This window comes from Helicoverpa armigera, chromosome 15, assembly GCF_030705265.1.
Source record: "Helicoverpa armigera isolate CAAS_96S chromosome 15, ASM3070526v1, whole genome shotgun sequence".
Classification (NCBI taxonomy): domain Eukaryota; kingdom Metazoa; phylum Arthropoda; class Insecta; order Lepidoptera; family Noctuidae; genus Helicoverpa; species Helicoverpa armigera.
The window spans coordinates 5,593,466-5,614,299 of NC_087134.1; the positions used below are offsets into that span (position 1 = coordinate 5,593,466).

General features: G+C 37.0%; 1 protein-coding gene across 2 annotated transcripts; it reads left to right on the plus strand.

The window, feature by feature from the left end:
• Nucleotides 1-429: 429 nt before the first annotated feature.
• LOC110370542 (ADAMTS-like protein 4) lies at nucleotides 430-20,811 on the plus strand. 2 transcript variants are annotated; one of them, XM_064038317.1, is made up of 12 exons: nucleotides 430-626; nucleotides 7,575-7,799; nucleotides 14,138-14,321; nucleotides 14,747-14,907; nucleotides 14,985-15,527; nucleotides 15,605-15,871; nucleotides 16,221-16,362; nucleotides 16,698-16,873; nucleotides 18,418-18,613; nucleotides 18,941-19,018; nucleotides 19,224-19,345; nucleotides 19,588-20,811. In XM_064038317.1, the coding sequence occupies exons 2-11, from the start codon at nucleotides 7,755-7,757 to the stop codon at nucleotides 19,328-19,330; spliced, it is 1,899 nt and encodes a 632-aa protein (XP_063894387.1). In that variant the 5' UTR covers nucleotides 430-626; nucleotides 7,575-7,754; the 3' UTR covers nucleotides 19,331-19,345; nucleotides 19,588-20,811. The 2 variants fall into 2 exon arrangements, with proteins under 2 accessions (XP_063894387.1, XP_063894386.1); XM_064038316.1 differs by having other exon boundaries at nucleotides 7,612-7,799.
• The last annotated feature ends 23 nt before the right edge of the window (nucleotides 20,812-20,834 follow it).

A 20,834-nucleotide genomic window follows, 5' to 3' on the forward strand; every position in this document is an offset into this window, starting at 1 on the left:
CAGTTTTTACAATTTAAATTATGAATAAATAAGATGTTCCTCGTTCTTGTTTTTGTTAATAGGTGTTTATTATTTATCTCATCGAGAGCATCTTTTTATTGCGGAATAATCATCTCGCCTAGGGGAGTTAATGGATGGGGTTTGTAAAATAAACTTTGGGTATTTTTTCACTATAAAGCTGACAATATAATAAAGCAAACCCTTACTAGCCTAACCAGAATAGGTCGAAGCTAACTTAATTATTGTATCTGATAACAAAATAAGTACTTATCTATTATAGTCTAATCATTGTAAAGTTACCGCTATTAATAATTTTTCTCAGCCTCCTAGACCGAGCTCTAAGATGAGGCACGTGGTTGTAGCCGCCGAGAGCGTCGCTACAAATTTTGTCCATTTTTGCGTCACGCTCATAAATCGTAAGGTAGTAGATGGGGCGCAGCTCGGCGCCGCCACAGTCCACGACGAGCGCGCGGCCGCGCCACCGAGCACCCGACTCGTTCCCGCGCGAACCGGAAAATTGGCGCGAAAATGCCGAACTGTCAAAACGCATGATCGGCATTCACATTTTTCTGCAAACTCGTTGCAACGACGCGAACTTATACAGCCACGGACTTTACTTGTGAAGTGTACGATTTTTGGATGTTGATTTTTTTTGTGTTCCGTTTTTCTTTAATCGACTTTTCCGAATGATTCATCTGCTGTTGAAAAGAATTTTCTAATTTACATATAACAATTTAAAAAATTAACTGATACGTTTTTATTTATTTGTGATCAACAATTTTTCATTTGTCAAAATTAATCCTCGCAGAAGAAATGAGGATTTAACACGTGTTAATTTATATCGTCTTGTTTTGACAAGCTTAACGAGTTGCTCACAAATACAGAATATTTTTGATAAGTCGTCGTGATTAATACATCAAACACAGAGACGCGTGTTAAGAAGAAAAAAGGTTTTTAAGAAAAAATATTCGCGGAGGGAAATGCCAACAAAACAAATTATTTAAATGAAAGAAAGATTTATCGCTCAAATCTTCGTACAACCATTTTTTTGTACTAAGATATAATACTCGCATAAAAAGCATTTCAGTGGAAATATAACTATAGCAGTTCAATTTTCTCACAGCGCATTTTTAACAGAATCTAAATGAACATCACTTACAAAACTAGGCCATGCTGTTCCATTAGGTCTAAATCAAGATAACAGAATAATTAAATATGCACTTATCATTCTGCAAATAAGCGGCGAAACTGTCACAGTCTTGTATATTTGCTGTGGAACGGAGATGTTAAACATTAATCATTGTTTTTTCCTGAAAAATGTGGAGATTAACCTCGCTAACATTCATAAAAAAATTGCAAAAATTCATTCGTGAAACTGCAAATTAATAATAAACACCGCTGAAATATTTACTCATCGTAAAAAAGAGTTTGCAAACAAATGCAATGTGTTGCATCATAAAACAAAAAAATGCTGGCTGGAGAAAACGCGGTGTTCTTTTTTTAAGTTTATTAATAAAATGCGATATTCTTTTTTCAAACTCATATTCGGTTTTTGAATCCAAGGTTACCGGTGTCCAATGTCATCGTAGGTAAGGCTTATCAGTACATCTATCTAGTTTTTCTTATCAGCCTAGTAAAAGAACTAGGTCAGTTCATTTAGAGTAACATGAGATGGAATTTGAAATAAATTGACTTTATGCCTTTTACAGGTATTTTTCCTTAGATTTTCAAGGTTTATTTTATAACTTGGAAAGGGATATATTTAAATTCTTCAATTTGAATTTTTTATTGCATCTAAACACATAATATTGATTAATACCACTGTTGTCTGTTGGCTTTTATGAACTTAAATTACATAAGGATAGCCACAAAGTCCGTATTTAATAAACCTGTATTTCCCGTACTTTATTCTTAGCATCTAATACAAATTACGTTATAAACTAAAATGTAAGCCTCCTACTTTTTAACATCCAACCAATAGATAGAATAATAAAATAAACTGGAATTTTATATTGGGTATCTCTGGAGTCGTGTATTTAGTGCTGTACTTAGCTTTTACAACCGTACTGCATGTATTTTTAATAACTTTGCCGAGTGCTACCTGAGCAATATTCAGCACCGATCCGGGCGTAACTTTTCCGCAAGTACGTACCCACGCTCGTATTTTCAGTGCAATTATTTTTGAGTAATGATCAATTAAGGACAGTTGCACATGACAAGCATACGTCAGCGTTACGTTAATTTGTGAACCCGACCACGTAGAACATAAGAGATTGCTATCCACCGCCATGTCGCAACTTACACTCGTTTATTATTTAATCTATGACAGCCGAGATAAAACGCCTCAAAAATGGGCCAATTACAAAATATAATAAATATTATAAAAGTTTACCTACATCGTCCTCGCGCCCTAAGCATAACAGTTTGCTTGCCCTAAATTGGTTTAAAGGGACCGTATTATCTGCCTATGTCAATTTTGCGAGAGATATGAGTATCACAATTTCCTCCGTTGCTTACTAACCTGCCTTACGCATAAGCTCATAGTGAAAACGTTCGTTCAATCAATTACACTAACGGAGTCTATTTAATAAACAGTCGTGATTCATTTCAGTTATAAATCTTGTATTCGAAAATGATCATATCGGAAAACTTTTCAATTCGTAGACCTTACTCTGCACTTCTATGTCGTAATTCTAAGCAACTTTTAAGTGCGTCTAAACCTAAAATTATGTTGGTTTAAGTTTTCCTTACCTCTAATAATAATTACGCAGACCACAAACTCAGTATTTTTGTTATTAATTTAATTTACCTACCTCAATTAAATGATAACTGCTTTAAGTATGATTGTAATCTACAATGTTTACCTAATCCGTTGATAAATTTAATAACTTTCTACCTCTATAAAAAAAAACTTTAGGTATACCTAACCTACCCAAACTACGAGGGATTATTCGGTTCGTCCCAGTGAAATATTAAAATAGGTCAGTGTAAGGTCAAAATGAACAGACGAACATAACTTTTCTTTACCCTAGATTACTATTCGTTGGAAAAATAAACGGTAATGTTCCGAATTTACTCTACACATAACTTTTATTTACCTTGAAGACTTTAGTTCTGAAACTAGTAATAGTTCGGCAAACTTTTATATGTCTTGATTAAATTGTCTACGAACTTTGATTATTGTCAGTCAATATCTAAAGTAGATTAGAAATATTCGTAGGTAAATAAAGTACCTATCTATCTATATACTGAAACGACTGCCGGTGTCAACAAACGTATTATTATGATAACTCTATAATCTGATTGTTTTAATCTTAATAATTGATTAATTACATCACTATTATGTATTCATAGTACACACGTAACATGCATAACTTATATATCCTACAGTACTATATCCTTCAGAAATTACTCATCATAATCATCCTCCTGCCCTGATCCCAATTTATTTGGGGTCGGCCTACGGCCGCTACCGCTACTGCTTTCTTCTTCCATATTCTTCTATCAGCCGTCATGTCAAAATTAACATTCTTTCTAGCCATGTCGACCTTCCCCACAACATGATCCTCATTCCTCCGTATCACATGCCCTTTCAAAAATTACTATTATGAGTAATAATTTCGTAACCAAAAAGTTTTCATAATATTTGAATTTAAATAAACGCTTGTAAAAAGTAACGTTACATAATATTCTGGGATAACCAAAGTGACGTCATAGGTATCTCAATATCAATCTCATACCGGCCCCTAGTCCTTCAACTAAAAAGATTTACCTGGCCATCCAATAATAGCCCACAAAAACTTTTATCGGCTCCGTATAAAGCATGTGCCTATCTCAAACTTATTTATTTATAGAAGTTAAAATGTTCCGGACCTCACAAGAAGAACGTCTTAATATAGAAATAGTTCGACTAAAATATCGATTGCAAAGTGTTTGTAGTACAACACGTTAATTAAAGCGTGTGTTTGGTAAATAAATTCCATTATAAATATTTCTATAGCGGCCCAATGCCAACGTTTAAAAACAAAAATAGTCCAGTTTAATTAAAACGTCTGTTCGGACAATATCGTCTCTTTTGAACTGTGACAACAATTTATTTACGAAATTTCCATGGGTACGAAAATTCCAACAACCGCGATATAAATGTTTTGCACAGGAAATTGACAAGAATCGTGTAAGTTCATAAATAACCGCGCATCGTGAATGGTTTTTAACATAATTATCTCATTTGTAACAATTTATTGGCCTGTCATATTAAACTCGATCATTATAAAAAATGTAACCAAACTGGTACAATTCGTTATATTTTTTGGCTTTAGAAGAAATTGTTTAAGGATTACGGGTTTAATCTAATCCGTCTTTAATGATTTATAAATCTATGATTAATATGACTTTATGATTTCGGTTAGGCGACCTTGTAAGGCTTGTAATTGCTAAAAATGGCTAGTGGTTCCTACCTACGTGATGTGATTGATAATAATATATATTTTAAATAGACTGAAACAGTAGTTCCGTCATATATTACTTAACGTAGTAAATATAAATTACGTCTTTCAGAATGCTGTCAGTGACGAACTGTGGGAATAAGACAACACTTCCCTAGCCCTTCAGGGTTCTCTTACGTTACGACAGAACGCTAAATTACATCGCCTCACTAATCTAAAAGTAAATCTAACACTTAACAACGTCCAACAATTTGTGAAGAAATCAAAAATAGTACAAGACTCCTTTATTGACGGCTTAAAAATAGGGAAGCGCGTATATTTTATAAGAAATAAATCTCGCGGTAATTACGTGTAGTGTGGACCACACCTATCAGAGGGGCTATTATCATCCGCCGTCTATCGGGCCATCGACACGGCTATTAACACGCCTCGATCTCTTAAGGCACAGTTGCACCAAACTACCGCGTACGCCTCAAACCGATTACTTATCTATTTTGTCATAAACGTACGCACGTAATAACATGATAACGTAATGGTTTTTAAACGATTGATAGCTTTTTTGCACTTCGAAGTTTACGGTTAATCGCCGGCTTGAAGTAATATAGACAATTACATACAAGCCGTGTTACAAGTTTCGTACGTATGCTTTCCAAAGTTGCCTTATTAATTTTTATAATTACTATTATTAAGTTTGGCGCGGTTGAGTTATGCTCATAATAATCTTCTTGTTAGTAAGATTTAACGTTACTTAATTGAACATATCGATTTTATTAACAAGCCATTATATTCTCATAACTACAACTATATAGCTGTAATAAATTCTTTAGAAATGTTAATAGCAGGTTTAAAAATACATAGCACTTTGCCTTAAGTTAAGAGATGAAAACAATAATGGTGTTAAGCTCCCTCCTGTCGACACTTAACTGCGATAAACGCTACTTTACCCTAAAATCGACTATTAACGCTACAAAAAATCCTATAGCAACACACGAAAAAAGAACGAAGACGAAATAATGAATGAAACCACTCGTTAAACGTTAGGGAACATAAATTTTAAAAGGTTTACAATCAAAATGAAAAATAACAGAAATAATGTTAATAAAACAAACACAAATTATTTAGACAAAGGTTTTAACAAACATTGAAATGTTTGCACCAACCACATGAAAATAATTTTACGATGATGGCACCATTAGACCTCAAAAAAATAACAAACATTTTAACGCGCCAACGCTGACCTGAGTTATAGGTTTTCGAAAGAATTCACTCTAATACAAAGAGATTAGTAATAGCGTAGTAAAATATTATGAGAATAAAGTAATCAGCGGTTTTGGACGCGAGCCAGGAAATAGTGGCCGAACCTCAATGAGATCCGTCATTCACAAGCCGGTACATGAGAATTGTTTCAATCACATCTAAGAAAATATGAACAAATCCCTGCTAGACAAATGTACAGACAATATCGTCAAATCGTAAACAATGAAGCTCGTTCCGCAATTCAATTTGCTTAAACACAGTCAGGGTCTTTAGAAACCATGTCAAACATTATTTTCTGTGCCCAAAAATCGTGTTTGTTTATACCTTGTCTAATATGAACAACTGTTAAACAAGATCCTAACGTGTAAGACCCATCTCTAACGGTTCACGTATTTGAATTCTAATTTAAATCGCGATCTTATAAGCTTGGTCCGGCTAACCCGAGTACGTGATCAAACTATCGTTACACAAACTAAAGATAACTAAACTATTATTTGAACTTCCTTATGTGTGAATTATATCTAATGTAAAAATAAATTCGTGTGACGCAAAATACAAGATGAACTTCAAAATATGAACGGCTATATATAGGACGCTGTAAAAGTTGTTTGCTTTTTACAACACGCCCTTGGAAAGGTTTAGCACACTGGCCGACAGAAACATTTTATATCGTAAATTATTTACGATTTTATTTATAACATTTTCAAAAATACAGCCGTTTGATTTGTGGCTAATAAAAAACGTCACAAATTGATTGATGCGCCTCTGCCGTTTATTTCGGGCCTATGAATACGAACTATTAAAAATAATTACGTAGCAGCATAATGTAATACACAGAAACCAACTGTGATTTCATGCATCGAATAACTTATACCATGTTGGATACAAGAGCGTACAATGTATTCCACTCCACATACAAACTAAGATGAATCCCTCGTAACTATTTTGTACCCAGAAAGGAAAATGAACAGAATATAGAAACATCATACATATGGAAATGAGAAAACGAATTGCATATTACAACAAATGAGTTTGGCCATCTTATTACTGTTTGCCTTTTTTGCTCGAAGGCGTTGTTGCAATGAATGAAGCCTAAAAATGTACGTAAACACGAGAAAAATGTGCGTCCCGATCGTCGGTATCTCATTCGGGCTCGTTATCTCGCCTTCAGATGTTTGCACTAGCTCAAAATGTTTTATTAACACGCAGCCTATCTAGCAAAAAAAAATTACGAAAGAATGTATTTTTTTACAACTCAGGGGTAATCTTCATTGCCATTTTGATATGTTTGGTGATTTTGTACCACGGTCAGCATTTGTTAAAATATCAGTGTCTGCACTAAGTGATGGTGTAAAGACTACAATACGTATACTAAGATAGTGTCGTGAATAATCTAGTATTGTTAGTCAGTGCATAGACCTTTTTATCTGCCAATGCCGTTTGTATACGTTATTGTCACGTTAAGATTTATTATCTTACTAATTGGTAACCTAGAAAATTACTTACAAACTAATCTATGCTTTGAGATTCAAATCAGATTCGCAGATTCTCTAGTTGCTTGAGTAACTGCGGCCCACCAATTATGATTTAGGCATGCATTAACACGTAACCAATTAATGCAAATACAATGTTCCACTGAATTACGCACACCTACGTATGTCCGTAACGAATTGTTGTTTGCGTATGACTTGTCCAATCTGTACGAAACTTCGGCAGTTGGAACAGATACCAATGTTTATTGTTGTTACTAAATAAACATACTAAAAACGAATGTAGGTTATCACCTGTTATGAACAAATCATAAACTTGTTCTTATCAATAACATTACATTAAGATATTAATTTATATCAATTTAATCGTTCTTGGATACAGAGATGTAATCATTCGGATGCTTTTATTTTCGGTTTAGAATACGACGATCTTTTATCTTAATGGTGATTTTATCGATAAAAGATATTGTTGTTAACAAGACGACTCTTTGCTGACCAAATAACACGTTGGTCTAGTACAAGAAAAGACAATTTGTAAGTGTTAATAAATATTAAACGAACAATGAAAATGGTGAATTTACCTGTGATTATGTTGGTGTTTGTCTTGGTGAGTATAACTTAATATTTCTTCAGTTTTCCGTAATATTAGTTTTTTACGCATTTTCCAATAGTATTTTTGAGGAAATTAAAAAATATATTAAGTAGTGATTATAGTTTTAGAAGCAGCCAGCTACGCTACCTGAGTAGCTGAGCTTACAGTAAACTTTGAATCATATTTGTGACTTCTTATGCATTTGTTTTTTGTATGAGTATCGATCATTGCCAATTAAATACATCACCCCATTGGCAAAGTGTAAATTATAGTAAATTGCAAAACGTCTAGACGGTCCATCTCGAATGATACCGGTCACCTAGCATTGATTAGAAAAATTGTACAGACGACATTTTAGATTCGACAATTTAGGTCAAACACGTACGCCAATTTATAATATTATTTTGTCATTGATTATTGATCTCATTTTAGGGGTCGCCCAATAACTTCTTCGTAAATGCGTTTTAAATGATACGTTGATATCGATGTAGGTAGGACCCCGTATAAAATATCGTCCCCATCGTTAAACACGACGTTTTCTTTATAACATATCAAAGCAATAAAGCCTAGTAAAATACTACTCAAAGATTAAAGACGAACTTGAAATTCTTCAGAAAACATTTCTCGCGCTATTTTAATTTACCTCCTCGTAAAGTCTGACATTGGCAACTGTTTGTTAAATTTTATTACCAGGAAATCAGCATGATCGTTGAAAATTCTTGCTTGGTTATGGAACATTGGTCGGCGGTTATTTGGCGAGTGTGTGTACCTACATTGTACCTATGTACAGTCTGGTACATGTGTGAAGTAGGTACGGCGGCGGCATGGGCACGGAATGTTGGCGCCATTCATACCGCGACGGTGTTGGCTTAGACGACGGATATCACGTAAACGCCGAGCAAACCTCCAAACTGAAGAGTCACGCTTCTCCATTTGCCCAACTTTATGATTATTGGCAAATATTAAACAGGTGTGATATGTACCATTGCTAAACACTTCAAGTGCAAAAGGTTAGCATCTAGATGTGACTCCGGTTATTGTTGGAGTATTTATAGCTGTTTGTTCATATTGAATAAGAGCTGTTATGTTGCATGATAAACACGCCGCGACCCAGTTGCCCGTGCGCATATGGGTGTTTGCATAGTCGCTCCGGCGCACTCCCGAGCCACCTTTGTCTTAGTTACCGACTACGACTGAATGGCTAATTTAGAATCCCACTTATCTGATTCAGTTGTTCATTCGACCTGAATATTCCGGTTTCATAAATTTCGTGCTTACGTCATACTGATGGCATGCTATTGTCTTCGTTATACTATCAATAACGGCGCGACCCTATATGCCTGAAGGAGGAAATAACTTTCAGACCTAATTTGGATCAGAACCGATCAAGCGTTAACTTAAAAGTGAGATAAACCAGAATACGTATTTGGATGGGTTAATGCGAAAATGCCTTTCAGGAGTCAGGTCCTTTCTGAGTCATTAAAACGTTAAACGTTAATGAAGATTGTAAGCTCGGTGCGCTGGATACTGTCTGTGAAATCATTCTGCGGAACAGCAAAGAGACAAGCGAGCTAATAAATTTATAATGCCCAATGAGCGCACCTCATCGCGTATGATAATGGAAAGTCAACGACTGGTCCAGTTAGAATAATAAATGTAACCTCGGCAATTCATACTCTACCCGTTGCAAGCGCTAACTACTCGCGTCTAAATTATAAAGCTAGACATTTTTATTATTTGAGTCACCTTGAAGATTTTTTCCTTTTTTTGGCTCAGGTCTAACAACTCATTGTCCTATTTTTCTATGTTTGCGTCAAATTGCATGCCCTAAACGTTTCGGCCTTGCGACGAGTGTGTCGGCCCATAAACGACAAACAATTGAAAGTAATAAAGTAACATATGCGTAGACTAGACAACTGATTGCACAGTGAAAATACAAACTTTGTACAATTGTGCGTGCGCATGGTACGCGGCATACAAGTGAACCAATGATGATCTAGTTTTACAGTTCAATTTATTCTAAAGAAGATTTTATATTCCTCATTTTATATTTCTTAGTCATCAGTGATTTTAAGGGCATTAACATTTGTGTTTTTCCTATTTTCAGCCATTACGCCCTACGGCTGTTTTCTTTGATTTATGAAAGGTGTCAACGACTTGAATTGCTATGAATAGTTGCCAAATGATTGAATCATTGTTTATTATTGAATTATTAGTATTATTTGGATTTTGCCTTTTCTGAACATTATTGAAAATACATATAATCCTTGCTTTGTCTTTTGAATACAATACTGAAATGTTGGATCATCGTATGATTTTACATCAGTCTATACTTAAATAAATCTTTTTTTTCTTCAGTTTCACCTTTAAGATCACCCACATGACAGTATATCTAGTAGCATTGTTTTAAATTCAACTTTGGAAATGTCGATTGAATCGAAAGTTAATGTTATTATTTCTGATTGTTTAACTAAGGGGAAGTCCAAAACGTCCCTTTAAATTCCTTGTTCCTGACACTAATTACAAATACGTGCATTAAATAAATTAGAATAATATAATTTCGTTTAACGATATCAGTGTACGTGTCATTGTCAAACAATTAAATGCATCTGCCTCTAATTGGAAATGTATTTTTACGAACGGACAGTTCAGGGCTCAAATGGTCGTGTACTCTATATCAAATACTGACAAGGCTCATATTTTATACATTTAACTGCGCTGCTGAATTCGGCCGACCAAACAGTTATGAGTGGGTTTTTAAATAGGGACGTTACGCAGCACGCGTTACTTTAACTTCTTCAATTAGTTAAAAAGATTGGAAGCGTTATTTATTTTAAAGTTTTGACCTCCCGTAATTCATATCGGCGCCTCTACAAATCAACTAACGAGTAAAATGTTTTGGAGATGAGACTATTCCTTGATTCTGTTATTTTCGTGAAGCAGGCTTACGTTAGTAATTGTTGGACAAAAATGGTCTCCCAAAACCATTAAATCAGTCGGTTCCACCCTTGATTTATACAGCCTGTCCTGTCAGCTTTGTGCCTTTAATAATAAATAATGTACCTTTGTGTCAGCATAAAAACACTTCTTACTTTGTTAGCTATCTCCTGCAAGTCGTCTCTTTAGATTAAGTAAATTATTGCCGGCAATAAAACTGATTCAGTAGCACTTACGTGCGGCCCAATACATCAATGTCGACACCCTCACTCCCGTTAAGCACATGAGGTTCTCCACAGAGGGCGAATTCATTTACTGCCTTTAAACATGACTCATGTAACACTTCATCAAGAAGCAGCCTTCTAACATTTTGTTCGACTGAAACAGTCCAACGTGAGATTTGGCCGACCTTATCTTGTAACCTCATAAAAGTGCACATTAGAGGCGACTAATGTTCTAAATGCATTAGTGTCACATTAATAATTACGAAATGTTTGTGAGTGCAGTTAGGCCAGATGTTGAGTACAGCACCCTCATTCCTTGTGTGACCCCGCGGCCTTGTCACAATGAGATCAAAATGTAATGTCCTACCGCAGTGCTAACTACGTGCTTTAAAAGGTTTCGTAAGAAGCGATAAAACGATTTCATACTACTCTGTTGCTAACGTACGTGAACAAAATGGTGTAGCAGCTTAGCAAGGCTCAATAAATCACACATCGCCTTAGTAGATTACAACGCATTAAGATTAACAATGGAGAAAGACATGAGACATTAAAAGGCGCTTACGTTGGGTCAAAGGTCCGGTGGGAGTCGTTTCAGGGAATACGCAATCGCAGCAACATCAGCGATTTATTTATTACGCACTGTTCGGCAAAGGCCTTTTCTCGTGAAAAAATTATGTACTTTGATTGCCTACGTTTGCTTAGGGCGGAATACAAAAGTTTAGACGCCAGTATAAAAACCAAACTAAAATTATATTTTGTTGCTTTTCATAATGTTTCAGCACAGAAACGACAAGATTCACTTTACATGTCCTTGTAAAGTACACATTGTAATGCGAGGTTTCATATCCTAAGCACGATTGTGAGGGCTTGAGCGGTCTCTTTAATCTCTCGGCTACGCGGCTTACGCAAACACATTGGAACATTTTCTCAACCGTGTCAGTATCTGTATTCATTGTCTCTGTGACATGCTAATCAGCCATCTTCATTATAACATTGACCGGTTGTTCGATATGCTGGTATCGTCGCATTTGTCAATTAGCTAAGCTGGATGAAGAAGCTCTTACTGGATTATTTATACCGGTACACTTTCACCCTGTTTGGATGCAGCATTAGTTCAACGTAAACTAATTCACTCGCTCAATATTTACCTAGCTGTTTTAAAGTGTTACACACTGTTATCGTTTCTTTAAAGTGGAGTTATTTTTGTGAACGATTTCAGTTTCATGCTGAAAATTGTTCCATTCATATTTCTGTTAAAAGATTTCAATGAATATTTTATATTTACCATCCATCATTTCCAAGACTGATTTTATGGTAAATATAAATAGTAAGAATTTGAGACAGCTCATTATCTGTAAATTATATGGCTATTAACTGCTTGGCGGACCCGTAGTGTAACAATATTTCAGCTCCGTCAGGAGACCTATTAAAACGCGATTAATCGTGCTATAAAATTAACATTAAACAAGATTGGAAACAACAATAACATTATATCTTAAAGACAAATAAATAATAACGATCCCCTGCTTTACATTTCAATGAATTGCATCTACGAGTTGAGATTTATACTTACTTGTAATCATCGCTCGCTCAAAACATCGATACCGTGTGTTCCAGAAATAGTTTGATCTAAGTTTATGAATATAAGTCGATGGTTATGTCATAACAGTAAAGTATCGTCTTATCCTAACATGGTTTGACTTAAGGTAAACAAAGCTATTAGTTTCCTATAGTGAATGTGGATTATTACGGGATCTCATACTTGTTGACTGGTCGGGATGGTTGCCCTATTTATTTTCCAGACATGTTCATTCAAAACTACTGCATTCATAACATAATTTAAAATTGTAGTTGGTTTTCAAACAGATGTAATTTCAAATTTATTTTAATAGAATCTCGCTCTACACGAGCTTAACAAGATTATTTGCTTTATGTTTTATTCTAATCTTCCTGCAACTTCGTTCAGAAATAGCCGTTAGCTAAGTTATAATAGGATTTATTGGAAATGGTAGATCAAGATTTTCTAAATGGAAAAAAGTGAACCTTATATAGAAACAAAAGGTTTCGCGCTGTAAATAAGTACATTCAACACCTGAGATATTGCGAAGACATTTTCTTCTAATTTCGTGCCAAGAACAATAAAGTCGTAGGCACTCGTACCTTTAGCTAAACAATCCTAAAGTACCTACTATTATACCTATTCCCAGCAAGACATTAATTATGGCCCCTATAAGAAAACAAAGAGCACGCAAATCAAGATCATACAAGAACGCGATGCTTTTGTTAAAAACTTTGAACAAACAAAGCTTTCTCCGTAATAGACTTACTCTAATTACGGACGTCCGCACTCCGTCTAAGTTAATAATATTGTTAATTTAAATACGAACCGAGTTTCTGTTGTCATGTACCTACGTTATTAAGTTGTAATGCTGGTCGGCTGGTCTGAAACCCGTGTAATACGGTGACAGCTTAATCCCGCCGTGTAAAACTTACGGCTCTATTACATGAAACTGTGACGCATCAATTAGAGCGTGACTACCTTTTATTTGATGTGATAGGGGCGGAAAATTTTACCCGTCATAGTGACTGCTTAGAAGAGAGACTTTTTGCTTTGAGAAATAACATGAATGTTTCTTGGACTTAGATACTTTTCTTGATGCTATTAACTGAGGTACTTTCTGCTCATAGAAACTAAGCTTTACATCACCGATTTTTAGTAGTCCGCTAGACTAAGCATCTTTAAGAGACCATGTAAAATTGATGCACGCATTGCAGCTGCAGAATTGCGTAATAAAACAAAATGCCTATTGCAATACTTAGGACAGCATCATCCATACAAAAAGGATGTCTTGCATCACTTTACATGAGTTGGCACCATATCGTTACCTCATTTTTGGTACTCAAGATCCAAACTGCCTTATTAGTCTAATGGTCACATTATCACAAAGAAGCCGATGTCATTGTAACTATACCTAGATAGGCAAGTTAGAACTTCATACTCTACTGCAACTTTGAAAGCAGTAACAGTTGTCGTGATAATTTCATTTAAGAGTAAAACAACTCTATAGGAACTTGTTACATAAGTAAATCTATTGCCAACTTATTAGATATTAAGAAGCAGCTGTTCTAGAGTTCCCTGGTATCTTCAAGTAATTGTTCGTTGCCATTTGTCTGATATTGTTGATGTTGTAGGCGGTGGGTCGCGAGGGCGTGCTGTCGTCGGCGTGGTCGCGCGAGCTGCGCTGCGGGCGGCGCCTGGTGTCGGGGCTGTTCTCGCGGCCGCGGCTGCCGCTCGGCTACTCCTACGTCGCCACCGTGCCGCGCGGAGCATGCAGGCTCAATGTCTCCGAAGTTACACCCAGTGATAACTACATAGGTAAATAAACAATAAACTCTCGTACTACATTTCCAAATTAATGTGTTCAAAGTCCAAAAATTAGACACCGCAAGAAGTTCTCATTGAAATTATAGCTGGTGTTTTTATTGAATCCGTCTCGCATATTATTAATGGCGGGTCCACATAATCAAGAGATGAAGTGTTTGGTAGTGCAAAGATCGATGTCGAATCGATTAATGGAAATTGCACATGCGCACCGCGGCGCAACTCTTCAATAGAGGCGCCTACGCCGCAAATTGTGAGATAAATGGAGGTAGCCGTCTGCACAATTGGTGGTTAATTATTCGCATGACGCAGCCGCTAGCAATTTAGACGAGTTCAACAATTCGTTGAACGGTTGTTTATTCAATTACTTTCGTTTAATTTTGCTTATTCGATAGGTACAAATGTTTGTTTTTGTGTAGCGTTGAAAGTATCCAACGGGTCGTACATAATGAACGGCGAGTTCGCGGTGTCGGCGCCGGGCACGTACGAGGCGGCGGGCGCGCGCTTCCACTACGCGCGCGACGGCTCGCGCGACGCAGTGTTCGCGCACGGACCCATACACCATCCCATCGATATCATGGTAGGTCCACTTGTAACCAGAGTGGTTATGAAGTTAAGAGATAAGAACGTAGTAATTAATATTTGCTACATTTTCAGATTCTATATACGCAACCAAATCCGAACATAAAATACGAATACTTAACTGACTTAGAACCAGACGAAACAAGTAACGATATACCGACAATCAATCCTGCTCCTCACCACGCTGCGCAACGCCACCACCGGCATCACAACACAGAGGCACACCTCAGAGACCTGGAGACGAAATCCGACCCTTCATTGTCGAAGTTGCCAAATTTCAACAATTTGGAGAGTCAATCGCAAGTAGAGAGCAATGTGATAGGCAGCAGGAAATTCGTGTGGAAGATTCTAGAGTTCTCACAATGCTCACGTAGTTGTGGAGGAGGACTGCAGATTGGAAAGTTTAAGTGTGCTGAAATAACGGACAAAGGAGATAAAGAGGCGTCTCCCTTCCATTGTAACGGTGCTCCTCCCCCGGCGCGTCGGCGTCGCTGCGGAGGAACCCCGTGTCCCCCACGTTGGAGATCAGCAGCCTGGGGTCCCTGCCCTGTCTGTGGACCCGCTCACAGAACTCGAATTGTGGGCTGTGTACAGGACCATGCCCGCGGAATTACCAAGGTATTTAAAATACGAAAACAGATATTTAGACCAACATTGTTAAACTATTAGAAGCTAACTGAGATTCCCATTTTCAGATAAGCGACCAAAAATGTCCATTACCCATGCCTCCGAGCAGTGAGATGTGTGACATTCCTAACTGTGATGGTACGGCTGCCACGACGAGCATACCGCGGCTGGATGCGAGACGTCAAGTGCGACCCAAGGACCGCACTGACACCTTCAGAGAAGGACCAGTGATATCCCTTGCTACTAACTTGACTGATAATGATATTGGAACCACCCCTGCACCGAGCTACAGTCACAGCGCTGGCGGAGGATGGCTGTATACGGAGTGGTCTCAGGTTAGTGGTCTTCTATGTATAGATCTTGGAAGACCTTCAAAGTATTTCGTCATCAAAATATATAGCATTAATAGAACTGACAAGGAGCTACCATAATATCTTTGAAGGATCGGTGTACGAACTAATTTTCTAATTAAGGTTTTAATTAGACTTTAGGTACTGTGACGAGGGTTTGCTAGTTCAGCTTGCAGTTGTTTATGACTGTATGACTAAAGCCGCATACCAAATACAAGCTTCTTTAAGGTTCTATAATTCTAGACGGTTTATGATACAAGAAAGTTGTACAGTTAATGTTATTGTTCATGTTTGGTCATCTAGGTCTGATTTAAATAAAGCTCGTATATTTCAGTGCGTGGGCTGGTGCGTGGGTGGAGGGGTACAATCTCGAGGTGTTCGCTGCGTGGATCCGAACGGATGCACTACACATCGCGCGCCTGAACAAACTCAAACTTGTTCCGTTAGGAAGCAGTGTGATGCTCAGTGGTTCACTGGTAAGTGTCGAGAAAATATTGAAGCTATTGATTTTTATTAGACTGATCATACACAGCCTTATTTATAAACGTGAATTAAATAATAAGTAATACTTAAGTGCTGTTTAAGAAAATTCTTACTTATAAACGTTGCTTAAGCATGTCTTAATTAACATTTAAGCACTACTTAAGACTTTAGGTAGTGATTAGTTAAAATGTTGCTAAGAAGGCGATTAGAGATTTTTATAAGTAAGGGGGACAATCTTTACTTCTATGCGATACTTTGCAAAATGGGGCAACAATTAGAAAACTATAGCTATCTAATGATGTAGTTAAAACAAAACTAATTTGCTCAGGTGAATGGTCACCCTGTTCTGCAACGTGCGGCGGCAAGCAAGTCCGCGGCGTGATCTGCATAGGGGGCAACGGCAGAAGGCTTCGTGACTCCTCGTGCAGGGGAAACAAGCCTGAAGCTGAGCGCGCCTGTGGTGGCGCGTGCAGCCCTTCGTGGTACCTTAGTGATTGGACTGAGGTTGGTTTTGATAGATGTCATCATTGTTTGCCTATTTCTGTTTTGTTTGGTTTTAATTGTATCCTAAAGACTAAGATCCATCCATACCATCCATATTCCATCTTTTTTATGTACTACACGGTAACAACGTCTGTAAAATGAATACAATAGGACATTAAACGTGTGATGGCGCTTCATACAAATGTCTACTTTAAACTTGGAAAATTATTTGTAAAGCAAGGACAGAGCCACCCTTTACGGCGAAGTCGGACTAAATTCATTTATCTAGACTAGACAATCTCACGGTCCAAACTTGCAGACAAAGGAGACAGACAATTTTCCTTGTTTCAAATGACGAAACGAGCTAAGTTTCGGTTTCTAAAGCTTAACAACAGATCTCGACATTGTTCGAGCCTGTAGTTTGACGCTCTACCCGTCAATTTAAATAAGGGGAATAATTGCAACCGCAATACCCCATTAAGTATAGCTTGCTGGTGGTTTCACAATTCGTAACCTTTAAATGTTACGACTATTTTAGTTGGCATGCTGTTCGTCGTCACTTTCATCGTTTTACGAAAAAACAGGACCTCATAAAGTTGCAGCTTTATAAGAGTAACGTTCATTAAACCTACGGTATCCAATGACACAAGTTAATAAGAATTGAACCGTCCAAATAAATTGAGCAAGTTTTACGTTTCAACTGTGAATCATAGGTACTAGAATTGAAGATCAAGGTTCGTGTAGTGGTATGTCCGAGCGATTAGAGCAATGATTCCAAATATGCCAATGTTGCTGGGCCCGCCCTCGCTAATATGGCTAATTAAAACGAGTACGTAACAGATCAACGAATTAATCCATACTAATTTTCATGTCGTCAACCTTATCTTCAAACATGAGGCCATGAATTATGCAATAATATATTGTTATGAGATCCACCTACAAATGATTATCCGCATTCGCTGCCTGAATTCACATGATGTCTTATGATTCTGACTTATACAAAGTGTATCATACATACCTTATTGCTTTTAAAATAAGTTTAATTTGTCTTGTCAAATATTATTTCTTCTATTAATACTTACTTCGAGGTTTTGCTAAGAACGGCAATCTTTATTTTGCTCGCTAGCTGGGGTCATTGACACTTACGTACTTTATCTCTGCTTTAATGACGTTCTAATTATGAAAACAAAGAATAATTCCTGTGGCTAATCCACTAGCTAGATGGTTTTGATCAAATTTTTTGGAATTCGTTATAGATATTTCATGTGATAAGGTACGACCATACATACGACAATGGTAACTTAACTAACTTACCACGATAAATAATCTCTATTTATTTATTTATTTAAAAAAAAAGTACTGCCACATCACAAACATTTGACATTCGATAACTTAAACTATTTAGTTGTATTTCGCAGATGCTATGGCAAATGAAAAATTGGATTTAATCCTGTGTGCAGGAGCTTATTGTACTCTACTTGTTCTTCTGAAAACTACTATCGACAAAATAATGCTGTTGTCTATTCAAATCCTTGATATGTAGGTTTTGTCTTCTATTCCAATAGTGCCAAGGTCCATGCGAGGCTGGAGTGCAATCCCGCACGGTGTGGTGCGCGCGAGGCGGTGTAGAGGGCGCGAGCGGCGCCGCGCGTGACAACGAGTGCGCAGGAGTGCGGCCGCCGGCCAAACGCACCTGTGTGCCTTCACGCTGTTCTACCAGGCCGGCTGTCAAGACTGCTGTCGTTAATGCACCTCCTTCAGGTTTGAATTCTACCTTATATTCTATGAAATGTGCTTCTTTTGTTTCCTTATAAAAATGGTTTTCGTAAAATATTTTAATACTAGCTTCCGCTCGCGGCTTCGGCCACGTCGTGTGTTGATAAAAAGTAGCTTATGTGCGAATCAACTTATTCGGCAAAGCCGTTTTTTGCGACAAAGAATAACAAACACACATCCATACATTCTCACAAACTTTCACATTTACAATATTAGTAGGAAATTACAATATAAGTAGGATTTTTCTTTTGTTTTTTGTGTTTGCGGTCTTCTTGATTGACCGTCAAAAAACTTGACTTGTTTTTGTTTCAGTTTCGGATCCACAACAACGCGTGACAAGACACCAAAGCCATGCCGCTCAGAATGTGAAAGACAGATCTTATGCTGATGGTAATTATGAAGACGCCATTTAAAATCAATTATATCAAATATTACCATTTTCTTTTAACTCTTCATATGTTTAAACACTTTAGGTAGCATGTCGTCCTTCACAGTAAATAAATATTTTTCCCAATACAAATCAATCCCAACACAATCTGCTAAAATAATAATATCTAAGCTACAATAAATGTCAATTAACTTGTGCTTTGCGCAGGAGCATGCGTGGACAAGTTGAACAACTGCGCGCTGGCGGTGCAAGCGCGGCTGTGCCATTACCCGTACTACACCGACTACTGCTGCAAGTCCTGCCACGGACGGTAAATCATCAGGAATGGAGTAAGAACTATTGTCTGAATATCCCCATTATATTTCCACATTATGTTTTTTACTTAATTGAAAAATGTTGGTTTCTTTGTACTAAGCTTTTTTAGTAGAAATCATGAAATGATCTCTCCCGCTGTGGGGGCAGCGTGAGGGAGTGTCAGACTCTTTCGAAAAATACCGCATCTCCGGTTCGTCCCAAGCATTTCAGTAATGATTTTGCTTCATACCATTTGACAAGACCCTCTCACCCCCAGGTACAAGCAGTAACCACTAAGGCGCTATGACACGTATTGTGATACAAAATGGACGCATAGTGAGAATACATTATGTTAACAAGTAACAAGCCGAGAACCGCGGAACACAGCCGTCACTGATCTACGCGATCAAATACTCACTGTTACAAAGAATCCTTTCACGAAGAAAGTGGAACGCGTAACTTCGCTTCGATTAATACGTTAGGAAAGGTATCAAAGCTAATGCACCGAGTGTTAAGTCTGAATCAAACCAAAGTGAAACAGACTAAGACTTAGATATCGGATTGACTTACCTAAATGACTCATTCAAATGCTCTATGAAAATGTTAACTCAATGTTCTATTGTGCTTCACACTAAAATGTTGACGACGAGTACAGCAGTGTGCGCGCGGCTCAATATCTAAGTGAACTGTAAACGTTCGAGTTTCTGTAAGTATTAGGAATAGTTTTGTGATCTCCAGATTGTTTAGTCGAGTTTTGGAGTCGATCTGTGAACTGTAGTACTTTCGAAATTAAAAAAAATGTTTATCTTTTACATTATATTGCACGACATGTTATCGAGTTCAGCACCTATACGCGTAGATTTGTTTATAACATGCCTGTAACCTAGTAATGGAAACGCATTTTACTGAATTTCGTATTCTGTGTATTACATTAGAGATTAATTAATAAGCATGTTTGGAACTACAGTTCATTTTGCATTTGTAATGCAACTTAGGCTATGCTATCTAGATTAAGAACAAAATAGTATTTCTTATTGTTGTAATAGTTTCTTCGGTATGTACTTATAGAAACTATAATGCTGGATCCACACGTCTTCTAATTAATTTTATAAACATTTGTCAGTGAGGGATGTCGGTGTAACAATGTAACAGTTACGCTTGACGTCCCTCGCCGTGACGAACGTTCGCGGGCGTGTGGTGCAGGCATCAGTGTTCATAATAACTTATTACACCGATTCTATTGTCAAAGAGTCAGTTCTGTATTATTAAAGAGTCGAGTTGTGTAAATAGATAATTATTTTTATATGTATAGTGCATTTACTTACTGGCTGTTAAGTATTTATACGATTGTATTAGTTAAAACATTGTACCATCACAATAATGTATGTATTAATTGGTTTTTCGCTAAAAGTAACTAGAGTTTTGCCTACCGTTTAATAAATTTTTGTCTGTACTAATGATGCATATAACAATGTACAAAAATAATAAGCTTTAAACACTGGTTGTTGTTATTATTTAAATCCC